Source organism: Fonsecaea monophora (assembly GCF_001642475.1).
Source record: "Fonsecaea monophora strain CBS 269.37 chromosome Unknown Scaff27, whole genome shotgun sequence".
NCBI classification, from domain to species: domain Eukaryota; kingdom Fungi; phylum Ascomycota; class Eurotiomycetes; order Chaetothyriales; family Herpotrichiellaceae; genus Fonsecaea; species Fonsecaea monophora.
The window spans coordinates 207,212-229,952 of NW_019173958.1; the positions used below are offsets into that span (position 1 = coordinate 207,212).

Consider the following 22,741-nt stretch of genomic DNA (forward strand, 5'->3'; position numbering starts at 1 on the left):
AGAGGGAAAAAAGGTGAAAGAACAACAGGTAGCCAAGTGGCGACTGTCTCTCATGTTGCTAGGTGTCATGATGTGAAATGAAAAGAGCAAATGGATGAGATGAAGATGTTTCAGGCTAAGAAGAAAAGGCCTGGATATGACCAAAAGAAGCCCTTTTCACGACCCAGACACGGGACTCATGGGTCATCCAGATATACAGCCATAGAAGCTATGGTACGTGGAGCTCATTGTCCTCCATCGAGTGTCTATGTGACTGACCGTCGCAGATTTATTCAAGTCTTGCGATGAGGAAATGCGTCAGTTTTCAGTTTCTGATATCTTCTCATTTCCTCCCTTTTCTTGTTCCCTCCCGACTCTGTCAAGCCGCAATATTATATGCTTTGTTTTATATTGACTCGTCAACTACGCCCTACGATTTACTTCCACTTCCCACCGCCGCGACTGTCACCAGCAGGTCCCCCGATCTTGAAAGCTAGGCGCTCTAATCGAACAGAATCGCATCAGGCTGTTCTTGGCGTTCGTGCTGCTTGCCCGTCGCAATGCAACTTTTTCGGTCTACACCGACAGCCTGATCCCATGGAGGACGAAACCGCAGCAACCGGCGAAAAATATTTGGCGTGTGATGCTCCTTTCCTCTCAACAGATTCTCCCAGCTTCTCTCGGTACGAATCGCCAGAAGTCGTAATCAGGCTGGCTGGTACTGCCTACTGTTGCCTCACGCAGTTTAGTGCCTCGTATACGAGTTTGAATCATGACCGACTCACAGACTTGGCGTGGCGTGATTGATTTGGCACTTTTGACAGACATTGAAGCACAAGACAAAAGAGACAAATAATGGGCTGTGGAAATGCTGTCATGTCAGTTCTATGTCAACAATGTCAAAATCCAGGGTTCAACAGATTGACCTGGAAGAGCGGGTTGGACAGACACAGGCAAAGCATAACACCTCGATCAGCATCCTAGACCCCGCAATCTACATTTCCCGGAGTCACAAGGACTGGGACGATCAAACAAGCGAGAAAAAGAGCGACGATGAGGAGGAAAGCAGCGAGCCGGAGTGGGACTATCTTCACTTCAGGGCCAGTTTCACCCTCGAGGTCGAGATTCTGGGCTTTGAAAAAGCGTATGTCAAGATTCAACGCCGTTGTTTCCAACCATGCTTGCTACTGACAGCCCCAGTCCTCAGCAATACAACAAGTTCTTCGATTCCATATCCATCCGCTATCTGTACAAGGAGAAGGAACACCATTTGTGGTATCCTGAACGGGATGAGCCCGTGGACGTCGACATCTCCAATGAGACGACAACGACCACCGGTGCCAGTCTTGGTGTAGGCATGGCAGGCACTATACCCATCCCTGCACCCGAAGTTCACGTGCAAAAGGACCGCAAATTGACTGTGGCACGGAAGATGCGAAGTTGGCGCAAGGGCGTATCTATGGAGAAGTGTAAGTGAGCCTTGTCTTGCTCTCATCCTTGCCATGCGCTGATATTCGCTGTCAGTTCGGGGTTTGGGTAAACCAAGCGCATATCCCGTCCATGTCGTGTCCCACGGCGTAACTCCTACAGAACACCCCTGCCCCAAGGACTCGGGAGAGTACAAAGAATCCGTGCACTGGGACTACCAAGTCGAATCCAAGCGGCACAGCTGGGTCCCCGAGATCTACGAGAGCGTCGCGATCCCAATCACCGTCGAGCGAATCGTCCCGGTCCCTTCAGACGCCAAAATCCCCTTCACCGACGACGAATGCGAGCTCCTGATGCACTTTGACTTCCAGATCAACACGCGACTGCGTGGCATGAACCCGACATTCCCGTTCTTCACCGACTTTAGTAAACCGGCCGAGTACCGGTACGACTCCGATACGGGCCAGCGGTTCCCGCTGGATCGCTATTCGGTCTGCCTGTTTGGATATTGTCCAGGGACCTGTCTGCCCAAGGGGCCGACGATCGATCTCGACGAGGCCACCAAGGCCTTTTACAAGGCGGCCAAGGAGAAGCAGCACCACAACCCGTTCTTCCTGCCGTCCGACAAGGTCCTGGAGAAGGACTTTTTGTATCCTGCCAAGATGGAGACGTTTACGAAGCGGCGCAAGCTCGCGGACCAGCGGCGCAGGATGAGGGCCGCGAGGCTGGACCGGGAACGCGCAGAGGCGGAAGAACGGGAGCGAGACAGGCTCAGAGCAGTAGAGGCGGAAGCATGGGAACGGGAACGTGCACGAGCGAAGCGGAAAAAGAAAAAGGTATACCGTGGACGAACCGAATGTTCAGAGTATCCACCTCCACCATCACCATCACCCGCCGCACGCGACGCTGGTCCCGCTGAGTCGGACGACTATGTCCTGCTACCCTTGCGTCCCGGCAGTCCAGAGTATCCTCTGCCTTCTTCTCCTCGTCACCCACCACCACCACATGCAGAATCGGACGACTCGGACGACTACATCATCCCTCCCGAGAGACTAAAAGCCGCCGGCGAGGCCGCCACGGCCGCGGCGAAAGAACGGCTGGAAGCACACCTGCAACACCCACCACACCACTACGAGCGATACCGGTCCTACGAACGCCACCGCGGTCACGATGGCGCAATGAGCGAGTCTGAAGAGGAACCCCGACCGGACACGATCAAGCCGACGCCAAGACCACCTCCGCCGCCCGAGGCGAGGCGGCGCCCATGTCGTCCCCCGCTTCACCAGCCAGAGCCGCCAGGTCGCCCAGACCAGCTGCCGAATGTCATCGAGGTCGAACCGGCGCGTGTGACGAGGGTGCAGCGTAAGGAGACAAAGACCACTGTGATGATGAGGAGGAGGAGGACGACGACGACGACGACGACAAGGACAAAGACAGGGATAGGAAATGGAAAGGGAAAGGGGACGGCAAATGAAAAGGGAGAGGAAGAAGGACAGCGAACTCACTCTCCATCCCCAGCCTCTTCTTCCCGGGCGTATATGGCCCGTCTTGCGTTCTGGCTGGTCACCTAGCCAGCGAGCAGCTACATACTAGGTAAGTAGGTACTTGATCCGATTCAACTACCCAGTAGTACGGTAGGATCAGTACGATCGGTACGATTTAGGATGAATGCGCATCCCTCATATATCCGTCTCGTCCCCATCATTGAGTTCATTGATTGAGTGACAGATCGAGTGATTATTTGAGTGACTGATCAAGTAATTCTTTAGTCAGTTGCATGCATCTATCCCAGCATCTATGTACTTACACTCTACGGGTACATTCGAGACAGACAGGACAGACAGACAAGGCCAGAGGGAGTAGAGGGACAAAAGGACAAAAAGAACAGAAGACATTCGATTAAACTAACCGAGTATTGTAGGATATACGTATGATACATACATTTCGAATACGGGACATATTGGGTGAGGAAGGGCTTCCTGATATGATTTGTTACAGTTATCATTTTTACGCCACAATCTCCCTCGTCCACGTATACGCCCACGTAAACTTCGAGTCCACGTAGCCGGACATTTGCAACGTTTTGTCGGTACAGGTATAATGGACCTGTGTGTCCGAGCCGTACTGCTGATCCAGTGAGATGTCGAGTTCAGTCGGATCGTCGAAGCCTGCGATTGTCGTCGTCGTCTTAGCCAGACCCTGCGATTTTACATTGGTCCATGTGAAGCTGTCGCCACCAGCCGCGGTCTTCCCGAGCTTCAACGTCCCGTCCACTGAGCCGGTGATGTCGATGAGTGTGTGGAAGTCGTACCCGCTGGCGCTGCCGTCGTAGGCAATGTCAAGGCCTTTGAAGGTCATGGCGCTCGAGAGATCCTTCTTAACACTAAAACTCGAGGAGCCCGTCACGGCGACGTTGGAGATCGCCACGTCCGAGGCCGACAGTTGTTCCGAGAGAAAGGCTTGCATGCTCGGGACATCGAGGTTCCAGTCCCCGACAATGCACTTGTCAGTCGAACAGCTGTCGCCTTCGTCATCGCCATCGTCATCTCCATCGTCGTCGTCGAGAGATACGACAATGATCTCACGGGGCGGTGTGTCAGCCGCTCGGAGCACTCGGGGATTATATTCCAGGCCTTCACTCGGAGACGGATCGCCGTCAGTCTCATCACGTTTCGCTTTATGCTTATTGGAGCCCTTCTTCTTCTTCTTGACCGTGAACTCGATTGTCACAAGAACGGGGGTCTTGACATCGCCGTTCCCGGTCGAGGTTGCGAGGAAGGTGTACTTCTTGCTGCCACAGTCGACTTTGACAGTTGCTCCTTTGCCGGCGGTTTTCCACGACTTCTCCCCGTCTTTGGAGTACTGCAGGACCACGTTCGAGCCCTGTCCGCTGGGCACTGTATACTTGAAAGAGATGTCCCGTTTGTCAGGGAGCGCGACGTCCAGTGTTTCCCAGATGGTCCAAGGACGTGTATAGGTCTTGGCGTCGTAGACGCCCGGCTCATCTGAAAGAGTGGATGTCGCTGTATGCAAATTTACTTTGAAGTCACGAGGGACCGGTTCGCCATTGCTGTACAAGATCAGATCATCCTTGAACGCCGTCGCAAAGCTGGGGAACGGCTTGGTAATGAAGGAGTCTGAAGAAAGCCACTGCCGCTCGTTCTGAAGTGTACTACTGATCGTGCCCCTGCGCGAAACAACCCAGTCATGGATTTCCTTGTTCGAGGTGAAGATGTTGGAAAGGTGCTGAAAGAAGAGACTGCCTGGATAGCCGAAGTCATGCTTTTGGTTGTAGAGTGGTGACGCTGGATCATATTTCTGCATGTGGTCTGGTTTCGTGTCCGGGAAGAAGAAATTGCCAAAGTACTCTGCAGACCCTTCGAACCACCAGTTGTTTGGAAGTGAGTCGTCTTGGACCGGCTTTTCCATATCGAAAGTTCTTTGGACGCAATGATACAACTCGTGAACTAGGGCTTGCTGAACTGATTCGATGTCGCTTGACGGTCCGTCTCCAGAGCCAATGACTCGAACGCTGCAAATGGTTGGGTCCGATTCATGATAATCAGTCGCTCCACGCCTGGTACCATCTTCTTCAGTGAGATAGACTCTGACTGTCTTGACCTTGGTTTGCATGAGGTCTGCATAGACTGGGAGAACTTTTGCTGCCGCGCTTTGGAGAGGTTTGAGATACTTGGGATCAGCAACAGGAGACGCCGGGGCCTTTGGATCGGCCCATGTATACAGGCTGAATTTTATGCCAGCAATGTCTTTGTTCTCGACGTATGGGATGCATTTTCGGCCGCTTTGAAACCCGTTCGTGGGACAATCCGCCACTGCACGAGGTGCTACTAATGCAAGAGTATTTGACACCAAACCGAGGACAAGGAGAGGAATATGAAGAGTAGAGAGGAACAACATGGAGACGGAAATTGATAGTGGAAGAGGAGTCGGGGAGAAGAGTGTTGGGACCTTCTTACGCTGCGAGAATGTGGTGGGGATTTGAGGATGTATACTCATTGCATTTCATCGTGACGGTGGCCATGGGCGGACTCGTTAATACGAAGGTCTGGCCAACAACTTCAAGCTTCAAAAGGCCGGTAGCCTGGGGCTGAACAGTATGCCGCTTCTGAACATGTATCGGGTAGGGCTGATTCGATGATACGAGGGTCTGGCCAAAGCAAGTCGACAAAGAGAATGGACTGACTTCGGGGTCGATCCATAGAATACCTGATTGTGTGTTGTCGATAAGTGCGTAATTATTGACATACCATTGTCCCCATGACCTTCCTGACTCCATGATACGGAACGCTCATATTTTCACAAAGAATCCCGGTGTGGCGAAGAGTATGCGGTTTCCGTTGCAGTCTTTATTCTCTCACGATCGAGCCGCTTTAGGTTGTACCGATACGGATGGCAGAAGTACAACACGGATGGTGATCATACTCGTATGAAAAGCACCTTCCTACTGCGGATATTTTGAAAAGGTAAAGACAAGCATCGTGAGCATCGTGTCCCTTGTGGGCTAGGATAGGAGTGAGGCTAGACCGGCAGTCGGCCCAAGCCACCTCGGATAAGTCGACTGGAAGTGGGCACGAGCACTCGAATACGAGGCATACTGCGAGTAAGTTTTCGACCCCAATATTCCCAGTAGCGAGTCAACCGTTGGAAGGATTGGTAGCGAGCACTTGGTCGAGCTTAGCGAGACATCAAGCTGAAGGTAGGAAAACAGGGGCCTATTAGACTGATGAGGCAACAAGTTGTGAGCGAGAGGTGGTAGACGCGAGAGCCAATTGTACCAGCGCCAGATCCAGGGACCTTTAGGTTTGATCGAAGGACTTTCTTGTTCATTGAAGGCAGACGAGGGCGTACAGCTATTGGGCGAGGTTGATGGTGTACAGAGTCCATACGGAGCAACAAAGCATGCAGCGAGTGTGTAAGTCTGGCATCATCGGAGCTCATCTGTCTTTGGTCGTCGATACCTTGACTGGAAATGATTGTCCGAGGTCTAGAGAAGAGATATAGACATACGAGTAGATGGTGTGAATGTGTGAAAGTGAGAGTGAATGAAGTGAATGAAGTGTATGCAGTAGTGGTGACGTGGTGTGTGTCTCCCTCCCCCACCTGCGCTTGTGACTGCGCCTGCGCATCTGCTACCTACCACACTCCCACCGATTTATTCCTTTCCTCGCTTCGTCTCAGATGGCAATCGATCCGTCACCCATCACGAAATAAGAATATCTTGACTGCATCATCATCATCCAACTAAACCGGCAGCATCGCACATTGATTCGATCTCGGAGAAACTTTCGGCTGCAAGGGAGATTCCCGCATGCATGGCATGGTGAGGCTTCGGCATGGTTGCAATGCCGACCAACATTCTGATTCATGACTGCTGTGACATGACGTGCCATTCTGAATCTCTGTCACTGCCGCAGTGTCAACTCAACTTGCCAATGTGTCTGTATGCATGTAACAGAGGAAGTGATCACCATCTAGGAAATCTCGCCGCCTCTGTCAAAGCCTTCCTCGCACTCGAATCTGACCGCCTCCAGTAAAGGTATATACTAACTAATCTCAGAGACTTGTTTTCTTCTTAAGAATCTGCGACATTTAAAGCGTCGGCAGCAGCGCAGTCGGTCGCCACGTATTTCCCCTCAAAGTCATCTCCGATCGTTCAGGGCAAGGTGTAGGGTAACGGTTACAGACCAGTACGCTTTTCACGACAGGGCCGTCGATCGCGCACGGGTCACAATGGCCGATACATCACAGGTTGCTTCAGCTGAGAAGCCACCTCTCAGCCGTGCCTGGTGGAAGGAATCCTCGGTCTATCAGATCTATCCGGCGTCTTTCAAATCAGCCAACTGCACCGTGGACAAGGCCTCGGGCACTGTAAAAGGTGATCTTCGTGGCATCATCTCAAAGCTGGACTACATCGCCAGTCTTGGGGTGGATATTGTGTGGCTCAGTCCTATCTTACAGTCTCCACAAGTGGACATGGGATATGATATCTCTGACTACCATGCCATTTATCCGGGATACGGCACGATGGAAGACCATGATGAGCTCATCAAAGGGCTACACGACCGCGGCATCAAATACGTGATGGATCTAGTGGTCAATCACACGTCTGATCAGCACGAGTGGTTCAAGCAATCGCGTTCCTCCAAAGACAACCCATATCGCGATTGGTACATTTGGCGGCCACCGCGCTACGACGATGACGGCAATCGCATTCCACCCAATAACTGGGAATCCGCCTTCTCTGGCTCTACCTGGACCTACGACGAAGCCACGGACGAATACTACCTCCACCTTTTCGCAAGTGCGCAGCCCGACTTAAACTGGGAGAATTCGGCGGTCAGAGACGCTGTTCATTCCATGATGCGATTCTGGCTAGATCGTGGTGTGGACGGCTTCAGGATGGACGTCATCAACTTTATCTCTAAAGAGCCTGGCTTGCCGGACGGAGAAATTACACGGCCTGGTTTCTTGCAGTCTGGTACCAAGTATTTTGCGTGCGGTCCACGGTTGCATGAGTACTTGCGCGAGATCGGGGCGATTCTCAGAGAGTATGATGCATTCTCGGTGGGTGAGATGCCCGGGGTGGAGGACACCAAGGAGATCCTCAAGGCTGTGGGACAAGATCGCGGCGAGCTCGCAATGGTATTCCAATTCGACATTGTGGGCATGGACGTCAAACCCGGCGGGATCAAGTGGGATCATCAGGACTTTGATCCACAGAACTTGAAGCACATCGTGTCCAAGTGGCAGTCATTTATGCTCCAGAACGCAGGATGGAACGCCGTGTTTATGGAGAACCACGACCAAGGACGGACTGTTTCCCGGTATTGCGACGACAGCGATGCCTACCGGACCAAGTCAGCCAAGTTGCTGGCTGCACACATGGGTCTTCTGTCTGGCACCATCTTTGTGTACCAGGGCCAAGAAATGGCCCAGATCAATGTGCCCGAGAGCTGGGGTATGGACGAGTACAAGGACATCGAGGAACTCAATCACTGGAAGACGGTGCTGAGGGACTTTCCCCACGACAAAGAGAAACAAGCCGCCTATAGGAGACAGTATCGTCTAATTGGGCGTGACAATGCCAGGACGCCAATGCAATGGACGTCCGATGCAGACACCTACGCCGGTTTCCTGCCTGATGGGGCTTCCAAGGATGCAAAACCCTGGATGTCCATCCACCCGGACTTTAGGGAGTGGAATGCCGAGGCGCAGCTTGCCGACCACGACAGCGCATTCCATTACTGGCAGCGCGTGCTCCAGCTCCGCAAGCGGTACAAGGACGTGTTTGTGTACGGCGATTTCGAGATGCTGGACTTGGACAACGAGTTTGGCACCGTGGTCGCCTATCTGAGGACAGAAGATTCCGCCAAAGCAGACCATCCGGACTCATCGGCCGCGAGCGTCGAGAAGGCCCGGAAGTGCCTCGTCGTAACGAACTTTTCGGGTCAGGAGATATGGTGGACTCCGCCGGCCAAAGCAGCACCAGTCTTGTTTGATGAAGCCGGGCTGAAGAGAGGTGCCATTCTGGACGAGTTCCGCAATTACACGCGCAATGGGGAGAGCGCGAATGAGACACGAAGAGACAGTGGACAGGATAGGAGTTGGGTAATGTTGCTGCGGCCGTGGGAGGTTGTGGTTGCCATGGGATGAGGGAGCGAGTGGAAGCTTCTAACCGCCCACCAAGTCCGAATTGATCTTAGGAGCTAGAGTAGAAGACCATAGAGAGTCCAACAACCGCACTACTACTAGTATTTGACATGGAATATAAATTGAGAATCTAGCACCAGATCACTACTACGACTGTAACCACCAAAGACTGTGACCGTGACATTAACCCTGGACTTCGACGCAAACGAAGAACATTGCCAGCCATCTAATCGCTTTTATCTTTCGTTCTGGTCCGGATCGGTCCGGTCCGGTCTGGTCCAGGTTCAGTTTCAGGTTCATGCACGATGTGCTACTGCTGCTGCTGCAGCAGCCGCTGGTGCGTCTTTCGCACGCCGCTTCCTGCTGTTCTTCTGCGCGGTGCGCATTACTTTTTTACGGTGCTCGAACTCGTCCCTGTCCGCGTCCCACTTGGCCTTGAGGTCGTCGACGGCGGTCTGCAGGCGGATGTAGACGTTTGCGGACTCGAGGGTGGTGCTCTGCATGTCCTGCAGGGCGCGGAGCCACTCCTCCAGCTGGACCTGGGAGGCCGGTTTCGCAAAGGTGGTGGTGCGGTCGAGGTCAAAGTCCTCGGTGCGCTTGCGGTTGTCGGCGTAGGCGAGGGCGCCGACGACGGCGACGTACAAGTACACGACGCCGACGGTGGCGGCGAAGGCGATGAAGACGTTGCGGAAGTCGTCGCGCCCGCCCGCCGGCTCGACCCGGTACAGCCACGCGTAGAGCAGGTAGACGCCCACCCCGACGATGTACAGCAGCACGGCCAGGTTGAGGACCACCTTGGGCAGGTCGAACTGCTTGAGCGCGGCGACGGAGCTTTCGAGCGGCAGCAACGCGAACGGTTTGCGGTAGCGGTATCCGCGTTGCGTCGGCACGGCCTTGCCCCGGCTGAGGAACAGCCGGATGTCGAGCGGCTTGTTGAGCATGCCCATGTCGGATTGCTGCGATGCGGCGAAGATGACAGACAGCACCCCGAGGATCATCGAGCACGTCAGCAGCGCCCGCGCGGTCCAGTGCGTCGAGTCCATGTTGGGGAGTTGCAGGGCGGTCAGGCCGACGCTGGCGAAGATGGCGCCCTGTTACATAGCAACAACATCAGTGAGCGGATGAATAAAGTCCCTCAAATTCATGTGTATCGAGTATTTTTTTGTTTACCACTTCCTCCCAAAAAGGAGGGAGAAGGAGAGAGAGAGAGAAGACGAGGGGAGGGGCAGGCTCACAGCAACCTCAATCGACGAACACGTCGTCATGTACGACTGCTTCCACGCCAGGACCTCGTCATCGGTCCACGTGTTGATGTTCCAGTGCAGCTGCCTGACGCCGTTTGTGTCGACGAGGCGACAGACGGACAGAAAATGGCCCAGGGTCCCCCACCGCTGCCACTCGTAGAAATAGTCCAGGCCGATCCAGTGGCAGAAGGCGTCGACGACGGGGTTCATGGCCGGCCAGGCTGATGGGGGAGTCATTGTCTGAGAGGAGACTGTGGGTGGTGGTGTTGGTGATAGCGATAGCGATGGCGATGTGGTTGTACTCGTTGGTTGGTACCGCGGAGCCGGCGGTCAAGGTAGTTGAGTTGAGGCAGGTCAGGTCTGGTCAGCTGTTTATTTCCCATCCATCAAATTGCCTATCTGGGTTTCATCTATCTTGTGACCATCTCCCTGAATGTGTCGAGTGAATCAATGACTAGTTGTGCGTGAGCGCGTGACCACAAAGACTACATTCATACACTAATGGGGCCAAAACCTGTCTCGTCACCCAAATGCTTCCTAGTAGTGGCTGTACAAGTCCTGCCACCACACCATGGAGTCTTGAGAGTGTATTCGATCCCCAATACGACTTTTTCTACATTTTATCTCAAACGTGGTATTTGGAAACCCTCTCGTCGTGAAGTGGGGAGCCTGAGATGCAGCCATTGTCCATGTGATCCCAGTGAAAAACGGAGGGGCTAAATGTGAGTTTATGTATATGATGGACCTTAGCAGCCATAGCCTCCCTCAGTTGTGTCACGGTCAGTTATACTCGGTGGCAGCTCTGTAGATGTTGACGTTTTGACGGTGTCGTGGAAACCCGGCAATGTTGATCTGTCGAGGAGACTGAAAGAGGCATGTGGCACTTGTGGCACTGTACGAACTATCCGTGCAGGTAGACACTCGACAGCGAATAACCCAACAAAGTGTGTCAGGCCATACCCTCTAAGACAGAGGTTAGCATCAAACACCAGCCGCTTCACCCGCAGCAAGCGCCTCGCCAAGAGCATTCCTGATCTGTGTGTTCACCCCGCGCCTCAAAAGCAGCCGGATCAGCCTGTCGTTGCTTTGGCGAGTTTGCTTCATGTACTGGGCAAATGGCAAGCACCATCTATGACCCGGATCAGCTAGAGTCCAAGAACCCCAACCTGCTCCGTACCTCCTGAACGAAACCATGTTAGTATCGAATGGAAAGGGGATTGGCATTCACGGTCGAGAGAGGGAAGCTGACGAAGTACAGCAGTGGAAAGTAGACATGGAGTCCGAAGATCACCCATCTCCAGTAACCACGTAGTGGACATTCACATAAAAGATCTGAAATGGACTTGAAGGTGTATATTGGTTGCAACTCCCCAGGCGCAAAAACGTCTTTGCTGGATGGACTTATAGGGTATCAGTCTCCCGTGTACTCATCGCGCTCGTAGACACGCATTGGTCCGCAGTCCGACTGCTTCTGTGGTGTTGTGGCCCCCTCTAGCAGCAATCCTTGCAGCATTCGAAGCACAAAAACCCGGCGCACCTGTTTGAACCACGTCAGTGGCCAATTGTCCAGGTTTTAGAGTTGTCGGATAGAGACGGAAGAGCAGCTAAGACATACAAACCACAGCAAATGTCCTCGCCTTCACCACCGCCTCGGAGACCGACTCGGTTGCTGACGCCGCTGGCATCCATTGATTCACGGGCAGCCTGTGAAAGAGAGATGTCAGCACATTATCAGGTAATTCGACGTCTTTTCGAAGCTACAACAGCAGTAGTATGACAATGGGGGCATAAGAGGAAGTGTGATGCGTCGCAGACAAATGGAGCAAACTCACAGGCTGCTGAGAGATGGCACTTTCAGGCTCCGATTGGGTTTGAGGAGCCTGGCTTTTCTGTTGCTGGTTTTCGGCGTCCATCGTGCTGATTGTGAGTCTGCGTGAGATTCTGATAGTCTGTCGAGAGGAGCGAGTGTTTCTGTGATAAGCAGAGTCCTGTAGGTTTAGATAGCGAGACTTCCCCGTACAAGGACGAGAGACAAAAAGGAAAAAAAAGAGCTCAAGCTGAACTGGAAGCTGAGCTGTCAATTTAAACTCCTGGCACAATTCCAGGATTTTGGACCCATTACGCGAAGCGGGATTGCGTGGCCTGGTCGGAGCAATCAACGTTTACCCAGTCATTGGATGCAGTGGTCTGGCGATTGTCTAGGAAGTTTCAATCCAAAGAGGTGCGCCAATTGAAGTGCACGATAGGTTGAGACATGGGCGAATCGTTGGTGATGGGGTTTAGCCCCAAGCATTAAGCTGAGACTAGATAAGCATCTGACAAGGCGACTTCCCGAGTCGGCAACAAAAGCTTGGCGGGCTTAGTAGATGCTTGGTGAAGCTTATGCTCGTACTTCTCAGTACTCTTAGACTCTACTGTCGCGACTGTTGAGTGTTGAGGCATGGCTGTGCCTGCTGGTGACAGTCAGATTTAGCTGTCTCATACGTATGCTAACTACTTATACATCCATGTCCAGAATCTCCTGAAAATTACATGTATTCAGAAGGATGCTCATGCATCTCACGGTCGACGCCAACAACCGCGCAACAAGGACAAAAAGGGTATCTCATCCACACTGCGCCCAGTTCCTGCCTCCAAATTGCACCTTGTGGCCTCAGCTGGTCAAGTCAAGGTCCTTTTATCTCATGGCATATTCCTTCTCCAAAGTACCGCAGTAAATCTATGAAGCCGTGCCATATTCATCAAGGCCGCAACTTTTGCTTCGCAACCTGCCTGATTTTTCCCAGGTCTTCCATACATTCCAGGTGCCTTTCGTTTGCCTCTTCCCACCAATGCCGACACTGCGCATCGTCTTTGAGCCATTGAATATACGCGCCGTATCCAGCCAGTTTGTCACTAGCACCGTCTTTATCCAATGCATCTGCATCTGGTCCGTCACTGGGCTGCGCAATCCAGTGTGGGCTCATCGTGCCACAAACGCGATCCTGCCGGGATCGGAAATGCTCTAGCATCCTTGCATTGAACAAATTCCATTCGCGCATGTAGTTCTCCATATTTGACACATACTGCGCAAAATTGATCTTGTCCAATCGATCCGCAGCCGGCGGAACCACGACTTTCGGTGGTTTGGGCAGATTCAGAGCCCGGATCCGTGCGGACGCTGCACGATTGAGGTTGACATCGTTAGATGCTCGAGACTCAAATGGGAGGAATGTTTCAAGGTCATCTTTCATGCCTTTGAGCCCGGCCGACGTTGGCGCAAATGGAGCTTGTTGAGCAAATTCCTTGAGATCCACCCCTCCATTTGTTGACCGACGTTTCGGTTCGGGGCGGGGCGGTTCCCCGCTCGCTGGATATTTGACTCCGTTTGAGGCAGGGACCTTGGTATTGTTAGTTGGCGGGGTGTCGACGTCCATTGCGTCTTCCTCCACCACGACGTAGCGATCTCTAGAATCGTCAGTGGTGTCAGAAGCGGGGCTTGCTCTTGGATTGCGAGAAGGAGCTGGTCTCGCCGAGGCTTTAGCAGCCCAGTCGTCAGCCAACTTTCCAGGTTGGAATGCGGTCGACTTGTCTTCTGTATGACCATTGGGAACCTCAGATGAAGAAGCAGGATCGTGCTCTGCAGACCGTGATTGTGCTCTTCCTCGTGACGTTGGTTTACTCCCGGTTCGGTTGAGTTTCGAGGGAGACTTGCGTGTCTGGGACTCATCTGGACGGAAGATGTCCTCGGCCGTCACCTTATCATGCCATTCCGCCGCTGAGAATGTCGTGTGGACCTTGGGGTGGGCGGAATCATTACTGACGCTTGGGTTAGCGCTCTTGCTCCACGACTGAACAGAATCAAGACCACCTCCTGCCCCAGGGGTGTCACCGTTCTGCCTATGAGGCCGAGGAGGCGTGGTCTGCGGGAAAACACTCGAGGGGACTGCCCAGGAAGGAAATCCGTTGAAGGAACGCCCTCTTTGGGCAAAACAATCACGTCTATTTCCTCGGGACCAGGTTTGGGAATCCAAGAAAAAGGGAGCATACTTGGGTTTTTCCGAACCTCCTCCGCCACTATGACACACATTAGGCTTGGGTCCCTCGTCCTCTGGGGTTGTCACGCCTGGGAAGGGTTTGCGGCTCGATTCTTTTGGTTCGGGAGGGGGGTACTGATACCGACTGTCATCGACAATTCTAGTATAGTTAGTACTGGGGAATTGGCCCGTCAAGCCCGGGTTGTTGTCAGCATCATAACTCGGTCCTGTGCGGGCGGTTGGTCTGCTCCGGGGCACAGCTTTCGGCCTCGAATTCGTATGCAGCGTTTCTTCGTCACTTGAAGAGGTCTCTGAGAAATCTGCATGTATCCCTGCTTTTCGCATCCCAGGGCTGGCACTCCGATGACGTGGAATACTCTCATAGCGAGTCGAGGACCTGCCAAACGGTCCTCGATCATCAATGGGTGAGTTGCGGACGCTCGACGAACGATGTAGACCGTCTCCATTGATGTCTGTTCGCTCCCCGCCTCCTCCTGCATATCTTGAGGGTGGACGACCTCCGAGATCGTGTCTCATGTCATAATCGGAGGATCGCGTATGCCGCAGAGGACTCACCGCGGGCCTGGCTCTAGAAACAGGCGGTGAACGCATGGATTGGTTGTCTTGGACGTGGATATGTGGGTTAGGAGGTGGCGGCTGTCCGCGCGTTCCTTGAACGTAAGAAAACGCCGAACGAGGAAACTGCGAAGTGTCTGCCCCGTGATAGTCTGGTTTTCTGGAACTTGCCGTCCTCGACAAGCCTGGAAAACCCGTGGGCGGTACATTGGGCGCGTATGGCATATCTGAGCTGGAAGGTGGTTTGGGAGCAGTAGGGGCTTGTCTGGGTACCGACCGCGGTGGCATTTGTTGGGCAGAGGACGTGGGCCTCATGGTGGGGAAAACTCTTGCGGCCTCTGCTCGAGCCTCATCGTACTTCGAACGGTCCCATGATTGTGGTACTCCGCGGGTGAATGCATTGAACTTATCGGCACCAGAAGAGGCTTGCTGCTTCGGATTTACCGTCGCAAATGGGGCACGATTTTGCGCCGGCTTGGGAGGCGGTGGAAAAGGGAATTGTTGTTTTGCGGTAGGGGTCGATTTGGCGTTGTTCGGTCTCGAAAAGCCGTAGGGATCGGAGGAATATGCTGTTGAAGCGGTCGCAGCGGCCTTAGCAGCCAGTTTTGCCCGACCAGCATCATACTTGGCCTTCTCTACAGGATCGCTGAGAATTTCATGAGCGGCTTGGACAGCTTGGAACCTGGGGACGACCTCGACTTCATGGCCAGGGTTTCGATCCGGGTGGTATTGTTTCGCTGTAACGCTGTGAGTTCAGCTCAGGTGTATGCGCCGCTCTGTTCTCTTACCCAGAAGTCTAAATTGTTTTTTGATCTCCTCTGCATCGGCGGTAGGAGGAAGATCCAAATCCGCATAGTAGTCCCGTTTGACATCCGCCTTGACCATGATGTAACAATACCCTTTGAGCGACAGTCCCTCAACAGTGTAATGCGACGATCAATTGCCTTCTCTTCAACTCATTCAACATTGTTTCGCGAAAAGAAGGGTCGTTGGTGTCTGAGTAGCCTCTCGAGTTCGACTTGGCAAAGTGAAGACGGAGTAACCGAGAAGTGAATTGACCAGACTTATTGACAACACAGCCGCAGGCCGGAGGCTGACAAGGGTAGGACAACTGAGCGTTTATCGAGAGGGGAGGACAGCGATTCGGAGGCTCGAAACTGAGGGACAAGAGATGATTACACGTAGATGCAGGGCTGATGATGAGATCAAGGTGCAGGATGCGGCAGGCAGGTGGCTGCGGTGGCTATATCCCTTCATAGCATGCCATCACTCGCTCAGTCACTAGCATAGGGCATCAGAATTGCGAGCAGGGTGTGGCCTATCGCGCGGCATACACAAGGCAGGGAAGTTTGGAGCGACAGATTTGGAGGGTGGTTCCGCGTTCCTGCGCAATACCTCGTGTACCAGGCTGCAAGAGAAATCAGGCAGACGTGCCAGTGAGAACGTGAGAAAAAGAGAGAGAGGCGAAGCGGTGTGGTGCTGGATTGGACGGCCGTGTAGGAGTCCAGAGCGATGTGTTGGCAGAATGTGACAGGATAAGGGAGAAACAGGTGTTGTTTCTTTCTATCGGTTTTGGGCATAGCCGTAAAACTTTAGGCAACGCTATTGGGAGAATAGGCCCTTTCCGCTCTTGGAGCCCTCTAACCATGGGATCTGCCAAAAAGAAAAGTCTAAGCGGCCTCCACTCATTCTAGGCACCGCCAACCCGAGAGCCCCTACTAGTAGATGGCCCCTAAGCACCCGCTAGGAAGAAAAGCGTGAGCCTTATGATATCACACTGTTGGCAGCCGCCTCGCGTTCCCCCTCATTCTGATTTTCCTTGTCGATTCCGTTGACGTTCGAGCCTCGTGACGAAGCCGAATAAATGTGACCCAAGACAGATCTGATTTCCTTCAGGAAACGATCTACTTCCTGCTCAGTCCCAACCGTGATCCTCAGACAGCCCTTGCATCCGTACTCCTTCCCACGGAAACGGACCACCACTCCACGTTGCCCCGCCATGGTCTCGTAAACATTTAAAGCTGTCACATTGTCTGGTTGTCCACCATCTTCCCGCGGTTTGTCCAGAATCTCGACTAGCAGGAAGTTTGAAGCAGTCCCTCCTCGGAAGCGGCCAATACCTGGGACAAGTGGGAGCTCTCGAAGAAGTCGGTCTCGTTGCTGAATAATTTTCTCGCGGTATCGCCGCATGACTGCCAGATTCTCTTCTTGTAACGCCTTTATTGCAATGGCACTGGTTGGACTTGAGATATTGTATGGCGCCTTCATGTTATTGAGCAGCGCAGCAATCTCGCGACTGCTGTAGACCACTCCTAGGCGAATCCCCGCCAGACCAAATGCTTTGCTCAATGTTTGCATCACCACCAGGTTAGGCCACTCCAACACCCATTCGGCCAGGCTTGACCCTTCAGGTGAGAAGTCAATGTATGCCTCGTCCACAACGACAATGCCGTTCCACGTCGGATGCTCCAAGATTTGTCGGATGTCTTCCTTGGGTATGAGGCTCGCGGTGGGGTTTCCCGGAGAGCAGATGTACACCATCTTTATGGAGGAATCAGCGGAGAGTTTGTCCAAGATCTGTTGGGGTCGCAGCGAGAACCCATTTTCAGGGTCAAGGGGCACTTGAACAATCTCGATATCGTTGACGTCTGCGCTAACTGCGTACATGCCGTATGTGGGAGGACAGGTCAGAATCTTGTCTTTCCCAGGAACACAAAAGCAGCGTAACAGAGCGTCGACGGCTTCATCTGACCCGACTCCACAGAACAGGTTCTCTGGTTTCAATTGTTTGTCTGTGTGGACATGTGTGTTTCTGAGGCGACAGAACAGTTCCTTCAGCTCATGTTGATGGGGATCAGGGTATCTATTCAGACCCAGAAAGTTCACCGTCGCCTTATCTCCGCTGTCATGAATACCGTCCGCTTCAAGGTCTAAGCCAGGACCGTAGGCATTCTCGTTCGCGTCGAGGAGGATGTTGGTACCGTCGTCTTTGTAGTCACTGCGCAGATGAGTCAGTAAATGGCCCGCGACATGCGCCTGGGACAAACTCACTCTCGCGCACACCTATACGGCTTTAATTTGAGGATATTGGGTCTCGCGCACTTGGCCAGATCAAACGGTGAGGTTTTCGGTGCCATCTTGTCCCCTTAGCACAGCTGTAATGAGAAAGAAAATTCCACAAACTGGGCGAGTTCGTCTAGATAATGCGAAATGAAAAATAATCTCCAACCTTTTTTGATCTTTCTCCGCAGTGCCTGACTTACCTGCAAGGCGGGAGTTTGCGGAGACTGCCGCTAGATTCAATTGCGAGGTTTTTAGCTCGCCTATCATCAGTGCGATTGTTACCACCCGTGACCTACTAGTAGCGAGTGATGCTTAACTAGGCGACACTTCGGCATCTCGAATCAAGGGATCCGATCTACTGGTTCCCAGTGGATCTCGGTACCGTACCTCGTAATAGTTATACACCTTGATTAGGAAAGTATCCATGGCACAACACATGGGAAACTCCCAATCTTCCATCTTGTCTAATTGCTAGACGCACACCGCTTTGCTCACTCTGAACGGGCTGGGGCAAATTTACGCCAGCTCTTTGCCTGCCCTGGCATACTCGCACCGAGTTCATATTTTGTAGGTCACAAGCTTTTTCATGCTCGGCGCCAGAGCACCGTTTTATGCTCCCCTACGTCTTTATCACTTGCAAAAAGATAGACTCTTCCCTTCTTTCCACCAGCCTTGATTCTGGTCCGTTGACGTGACGCCAGGCTACCCAACATTACACAGTGTGTCGCAGCGTTGCTCCCAAGCACCCAGTAGCTGCTATGACTACTATCAAATGTTGTTGCCAGTCCAAAAAGCTTTGAAAAAGAAGACAGGTAAAAAATGGTGACATGGTGTTCATGTCGGTGGTGCTTCATCGCCAACGTCTCGAGGTGATCCTCCCCCTAGTATCACCTTCAGTGCCCGGCTGTGACAGGCTGGAACTGAATCTCGGCCAAGTGATCGCAGCCAGCTACCTAAGATCGCCGATGATCAAATCCTCCGTCTTTTCCTTCCCTTCGTCTCAGCACCAGCAGAGCCTCCCGGTGTGACAGGAGCTGGGTTTGCTTCGGCGGAGTCTGGCGGTCCCTGGCTCACATCTTCGGCTGATAGTTTGACGATCCGGAGCTCCATCAAGTCTTGATACTCGGTATTTCCGAGGCATACGCGTAGTGGCATTTCAGGAAGGGACTGAAGCTTTGATTGAGCGTTATCCGCTCTCCTTCTCCACTCCTTGTGTTTGTCTTCCCATGTCTTTAGAGATTTGGTGACCTTGATAGTGAGATCTTGTCCACTTTCGTCTCTATTCCTGTCGTAGTGATGTGGGAAATGCCAAACAAAACGGGAATCCTGATCTTTGGGAATGGTGAAACACCGCTCTTTTTCGCTTGGATTTTCCAGAAACTCACGTACAATAGAGCAATGAGGACAATTTTTCCGATCACACTTGCCTATGTCGTCGGGTAGGGACCAATTGTGCGGTTTTGGAGGCTCCTTCTCCACCGCCCTCTCAATATATGTAGGGATAGCTTTGGCGTAGAACAGAGAAGCCTCAAGGGGCTGAATTTTGGTGATGTCGACCAACTCGTGCAGGAGTGGAATAATGAAGCGGTCAAGGTCGTCTTGCTGGATTGTCGCAGTGTCATTTGCAATCTTTTCAAGTAGCTGTCCCGCCTTAGTCAAGTCTTCTCCTGCAAGTCGTCGATAAAGAGACACGACAACAGTGACGTCCTTCTTGCTTAATTCGTCACGAATTGACCGAGAGGACTCTGACCACGACGAAAATGGGAAGTCCTCATGCTGAAGTCTCGACTTCCTATATGACGAAAATTGGTGCAACTGAAAGGAAGACATAGCTGCATCAAAGATGGGCGAAAGAAGATGTTCCACCACGTCAAATTTTTGCGCCGTTTGAGCGTAGCAAAGGGTCTCCACGAAGAGCGCGCTTACGAAGGCTGTCTCGTTCACAAAGCGCCTAAGGAAGGTATCCATGCTATTTGAGCGAGAGTTAGCCAACATCCTAACAAAGACAACATTAGACCTCAGTCAAGGAACTCACCATTTCCAGAGCCTTGTATCCCCATAGGTATCCATGATCTGAACCACAGCTCCCGCATCCTGGGGAAGAACTTCTGTGATCGAATTCAAAGCCTTGCAAAGGGTTTCCACTGCCCATTGGTGAACGGCGCTCTCTAATCTTCCTTGAGAGTCAGGTTCAGCAGAGCCAGATCTTACACCGGAGCGGAATGCTCGAAGGCCACGATCAACTAGGTGCAGTTTCGAAATCCGAGAAAACGCCTTCGTGGAACTGGAATATCTTAGTGGAGGGTATAAACCGGTTTACAGGCAAGCTTACAAGTCTTTCGTTTTGTCGAATCCCAGCATGGCAAGGTTCCAGAAGGTGGACTTGTCGAAGCTTTCCTCCACAGCATCAAGGGCTGTATTGGCTAGCTCAAGGTTGTCGATGCGTAGTAACTCTATCGCTGTGGGGCCCAAGAAACCATCTTTCTGGCGACTGTCTCGGTACCGCATTTGAAGATGCCTGTTGCATGTCTGTTCGATCATTTCACGAAAGAGGGAATGTTCACCGTCGTTCTGACCCTTGAGGTTGACAAACAGTCGATCAAGGAACTTTGAGTAGTGTTCAACCTTATAACCACTACCAAGGAGGAACCTGGTCATCTGGTCTCGACGAACAATGACAACGACCTAGACTGATTGTGAGTGCTAGGTCGACTTCAACTCGGCGCAGGACGTACAGCATCATGGTAAACTTGGAGAATTTCAGCATACTGATTGCCCAAGTGTTCGCCTCCCCATTGTTCGTCACGGTCACGGTTTGCATAGACAGATTGCTGGACGAGGCAGTCATCCGATATCTTCAGGGAATCTTGAAGCTTCGTGCCCTGTAGAGTGACAACATTATTTAGGCAGAGCTCTTCGTCCCCTTCTTCCCTGCAATCCTCATCATTGCTTCGGCTCACAGTCAGTTGCAGCCGGGATAGGAAAATACAAAAGCGACCATTTGACTGGCAAGCTCGTTCAAGCTGAGAGCAACGGTAATAGTCGTCACCTTTCAGACAGCTCAATCGAAGCCCTGCGCCGGTATACTTGTGTTCAAGGACATAACACATAAACTGTGGTTGGTCTTGCATGGAATACCATTCGGTGAGCACCCGGTCGATGTTGGATTGTTCAACGTCCAGTACAGCAGCTGAGAGTTGACGTGGAACAGTGGCGTTGATGAGGTTGTATGTTAGAACGAATCGACAACCTGATTTAACTGGCAATATCTGTACCAATGAGTTGCAATACAAAACCTGATCGCTGTAATGCCCTTACCTCATGTGATACATCACTATACCTTCAAAGACAAATTAGCATGAGAATATGTTGGACGAGGTGCCGGGATTACCAAGCCAAATAAGAGACACCGTAAGAAGACCACTTGTCTGTCTCGAGAATTGTCTCTTCTTCTCCATGAATCAAGCGCACTGCGCCGCCAGTGTGCTCCGACGGTAGGCAAACAACCAGGGTTCCAAACATGTTCTTGGTCTTCTCCGTACTACAGGAGGTTAGTAACTCTGTAAATTGTCAGGCTTCGCACTCGGGACGTACTCTTTGTGAGGTTTGAAGAAGGCACCCTCCTCATACACCAATAGTTTGTAAAGCTCAGCTTGTACACTGCCAGCACCCCCAGGTATACCCAAGCCGCTGGAGACATGTTCGAGAATCTGTTCAAGCCAGGTATTCCAACCTTTGTTTTCGAATGACAATTCTTTTCCGTCGATCTCCCAAGTCTTCCTCACCGTCTCATCCACCAGCGTCTCCCCTCCCTTGCCAAAAGGTGCTTGACGGCTCACTCGAATAAGAGCATTGGCATCTTCACGAGATAAGGGTAGTCTGATAGGACCGACACCTTTGACGGTCAGACCAGGAAGGATGTGCTCGACGTTGTGGTCAGATGTTGCGAAAGACCCCGAGCTATGTATTCCACGAAGACAACCCCGGATTTGAGATCTCAGGGGGTCGTAGGGTTGCTCTTGCTCTTGCTCTTCGTCGGAGTTATATTCGGAGCCATACTCGTAGCCATCTTCGGAGCTCATGGCTGCGAGGGACAATATCAATGCACGCCCTGGACTGGTAAATAACCAGGAGTGAATGAGAAAAAGTGAGAAGAAGCTTGTGGGTCAGAATAGAGGGAGAGGAGAGGAGAAGATGGGATTTTGACGGCATGAGCAGGAAAGCTGTTTGTTTCAGGGACCGAGACATTTAACAAAGCGATCGTATCCACATTCCACATTCCACATTTCACATTTCACATTCTTGTGTATGGTTCAAGGAAATAATTTGTACATGGACGGACCCACGCATCGGTCGCGACATGTTGTTTGGTGTTTGATCCTTTCTAACCAACCAAAGGAAGTGACCAAGTTTGACAGCCAGGCAGCCGCCAGGCAACATCAGGCAACCTCGTCTCCAAGGTCCTGTCACGTCCAGGCCGAGATGGTGAAGCCATTGCCTAGGTTAACTATAGTGGATGGTGAGTTATCACTTTGATCGAAAGATCAAGTCATCTCTAGTGGATAGATGACTTCCTTAGACCTCCATCTACGCTCACTTTGTCACATTCCAGTGCTGAACCAATACGCAGTCAGCAGTCTTTCACGACAATTTCACCACTTAAATACCCATCAGCATGTACACTTGAATTTCAAGGGTTGTGATCATTAAGGCAGATTATCCATACGGTCATATCACAGCCTGTTGTCAGCTCGAGACCGGATA

General features: G+C 52.2%; 8 protein-coding genes across 8 annotated transcripts; 2 read left to right on the forward strand and 6 right to left on the reverse strand.

Annotated features, from left to right (window-relative positions):
- Positions 1–875: 875 nt before the first annotated feature.
- On the forward strand, positions 876–2,978 carry AYO21_04702 (hypothetical protein; the record flags this gene model as incomplete). Its single annotated transcript, XM_022654674.1, has 3 exons — positions 876–1,123; positions 1,180–1,448; positions 1,504–2,978. 3 exons carry the CDS (start codon positions 876–878, stop codon positions 2,976–2,978), a joined length of 1,992 nt encoding a protein of 663 aa, XP_022513041.1.
- A 436-nt stretch (positions 2,979–3,414) lies between these two features.
- On the reverse strand, positions 3,415–5,424 carry AYO21_04703 (hypothetical protein; the record flags this gene model as incomplete). The annotated part of the gene is made up of 1 exon (XM_022654675.1): positions 3,415–5,424. The coding sequence occupies one exon, from the start codon at positions 5,422–5,424 to the stop codon at positions 3,415–3,417; it is 2,010 nt and encodes a 669-aa protein (XP_022513042.1).
- A 1,734-nt stretch (positions 5,425–7,158) lies between these two features.
- AYO21_04704 (hypothetical protein) lies at positions 7,159–9,081 on the forward strand (the record flags this gene model as incomplete). Its single annotated transcript, XM_022654676.1, has 1 exon — positions 7,159–9,081. One exon carries the CDS (start codon positions 7,159–7,161, stop codon positions 9,079–9,081), a length of 1,923 nt encoding a protein of 640 aa, XP_022513043.1.
- A 293-nt stretch (positions 9,082–9,374) lies between these two features.
- Positions 9,375–10,559, reverse strand: AYO21_04705 (hypothetical protein; the record flags this gene model as incomplete). The annotated part of the gene is made up of 2 exons (XM_022654677.1): positions 9,375–10,169; positions 10,314–10,559. The coding sequence occupies 2 exons, from the start codon at positions 10,557–10,559 to the stop codon at positions 9,375–9,377; spliced, it is 1,041 nt and encodes a 346-aa protein (XP_022513044.1).
- A 1,174-nt stretch (positions 10,560–11,733) lies between these two features.
- On the reverse strand, positions 11,734–12,235 carry AYO21_04706 (hypothetical protein; the record flags this gene model as incomplete). Its single annotated transcript, XM_022654678.1, has 3 exons — positions 11,734–11,859; positions 11,942–12,079; positions 12,155–12,235. The coding sequence occupies 3 exons, from the start codon at positions 12,233–12,235 to the stop codon at positions 11,734–11,736; spliced, it is 345 nt and encodes a 114-aa protein (XP_022513045.1).
- Positions 12,236–13,063: 828 nt separating this feature from the next.
- AYO21_04707 (hypothetical protein) lies at positions 13,064–15,799 on the reverse strand (the record flags this gene model as incomplete). Its single annotated transcript, XM_022654679.1, has 2 exons — positions 13,064–15,651; positions 15,703–15,799. The coding sequence occupies 2 exons, from the start codon at positions 15,797–15,799 to the stop codon at positions 13,064–13,066; spliced, it is 2,685 nt and encodes an 894-aa protein (XP_022513046.1).
- An 879-nt stretch (positions 15,800–16,678) lies between these two features.
- AYO21_04708 (histidinol-phosphate transaminase) lies at positions 16,679–18,051 on the reverse strand (the record flags this gene model as incomplete). The annotated part of the gene is made up of 2 exons (XM_022654680.1): positions 16,679–17,912; positions 17,966–18,051. The coding sequence occupies 2 exons, from the start codon at positions 18,049–18,051 to the stop codon at positions 16,679–16,681; spliced, it is 1,320 nt and encodes a 439-aa protein (XP_022513047.1).
- Positions 18,052–18,946: 895 nt separating this feature from the next.
- Positions 18,947–22,059, reverse strand: AYO21_04709 (hypothetical protein; the record flags this gene model as incomplete). Its single annotated transcript, XM_022654681.1, has 7 exons — positions 18,947–19,946; positions 20,013–20,261; positions 20,310–20,662; positions 20,713–21,246; positions 21,296–21,317; positions 21,369–21,518; positions 21,572–22,059. The coding sequence occupies 7 exons, from the start codon at positions 22,057–22,059 to the stop codon at positions 18,947–18,949; spliced, it is 2,796 nt and encodes a 931-aa protein (XP_022513048.1).
- Positions 22,060–22,741: the final 682 nt, after the last annotated feature.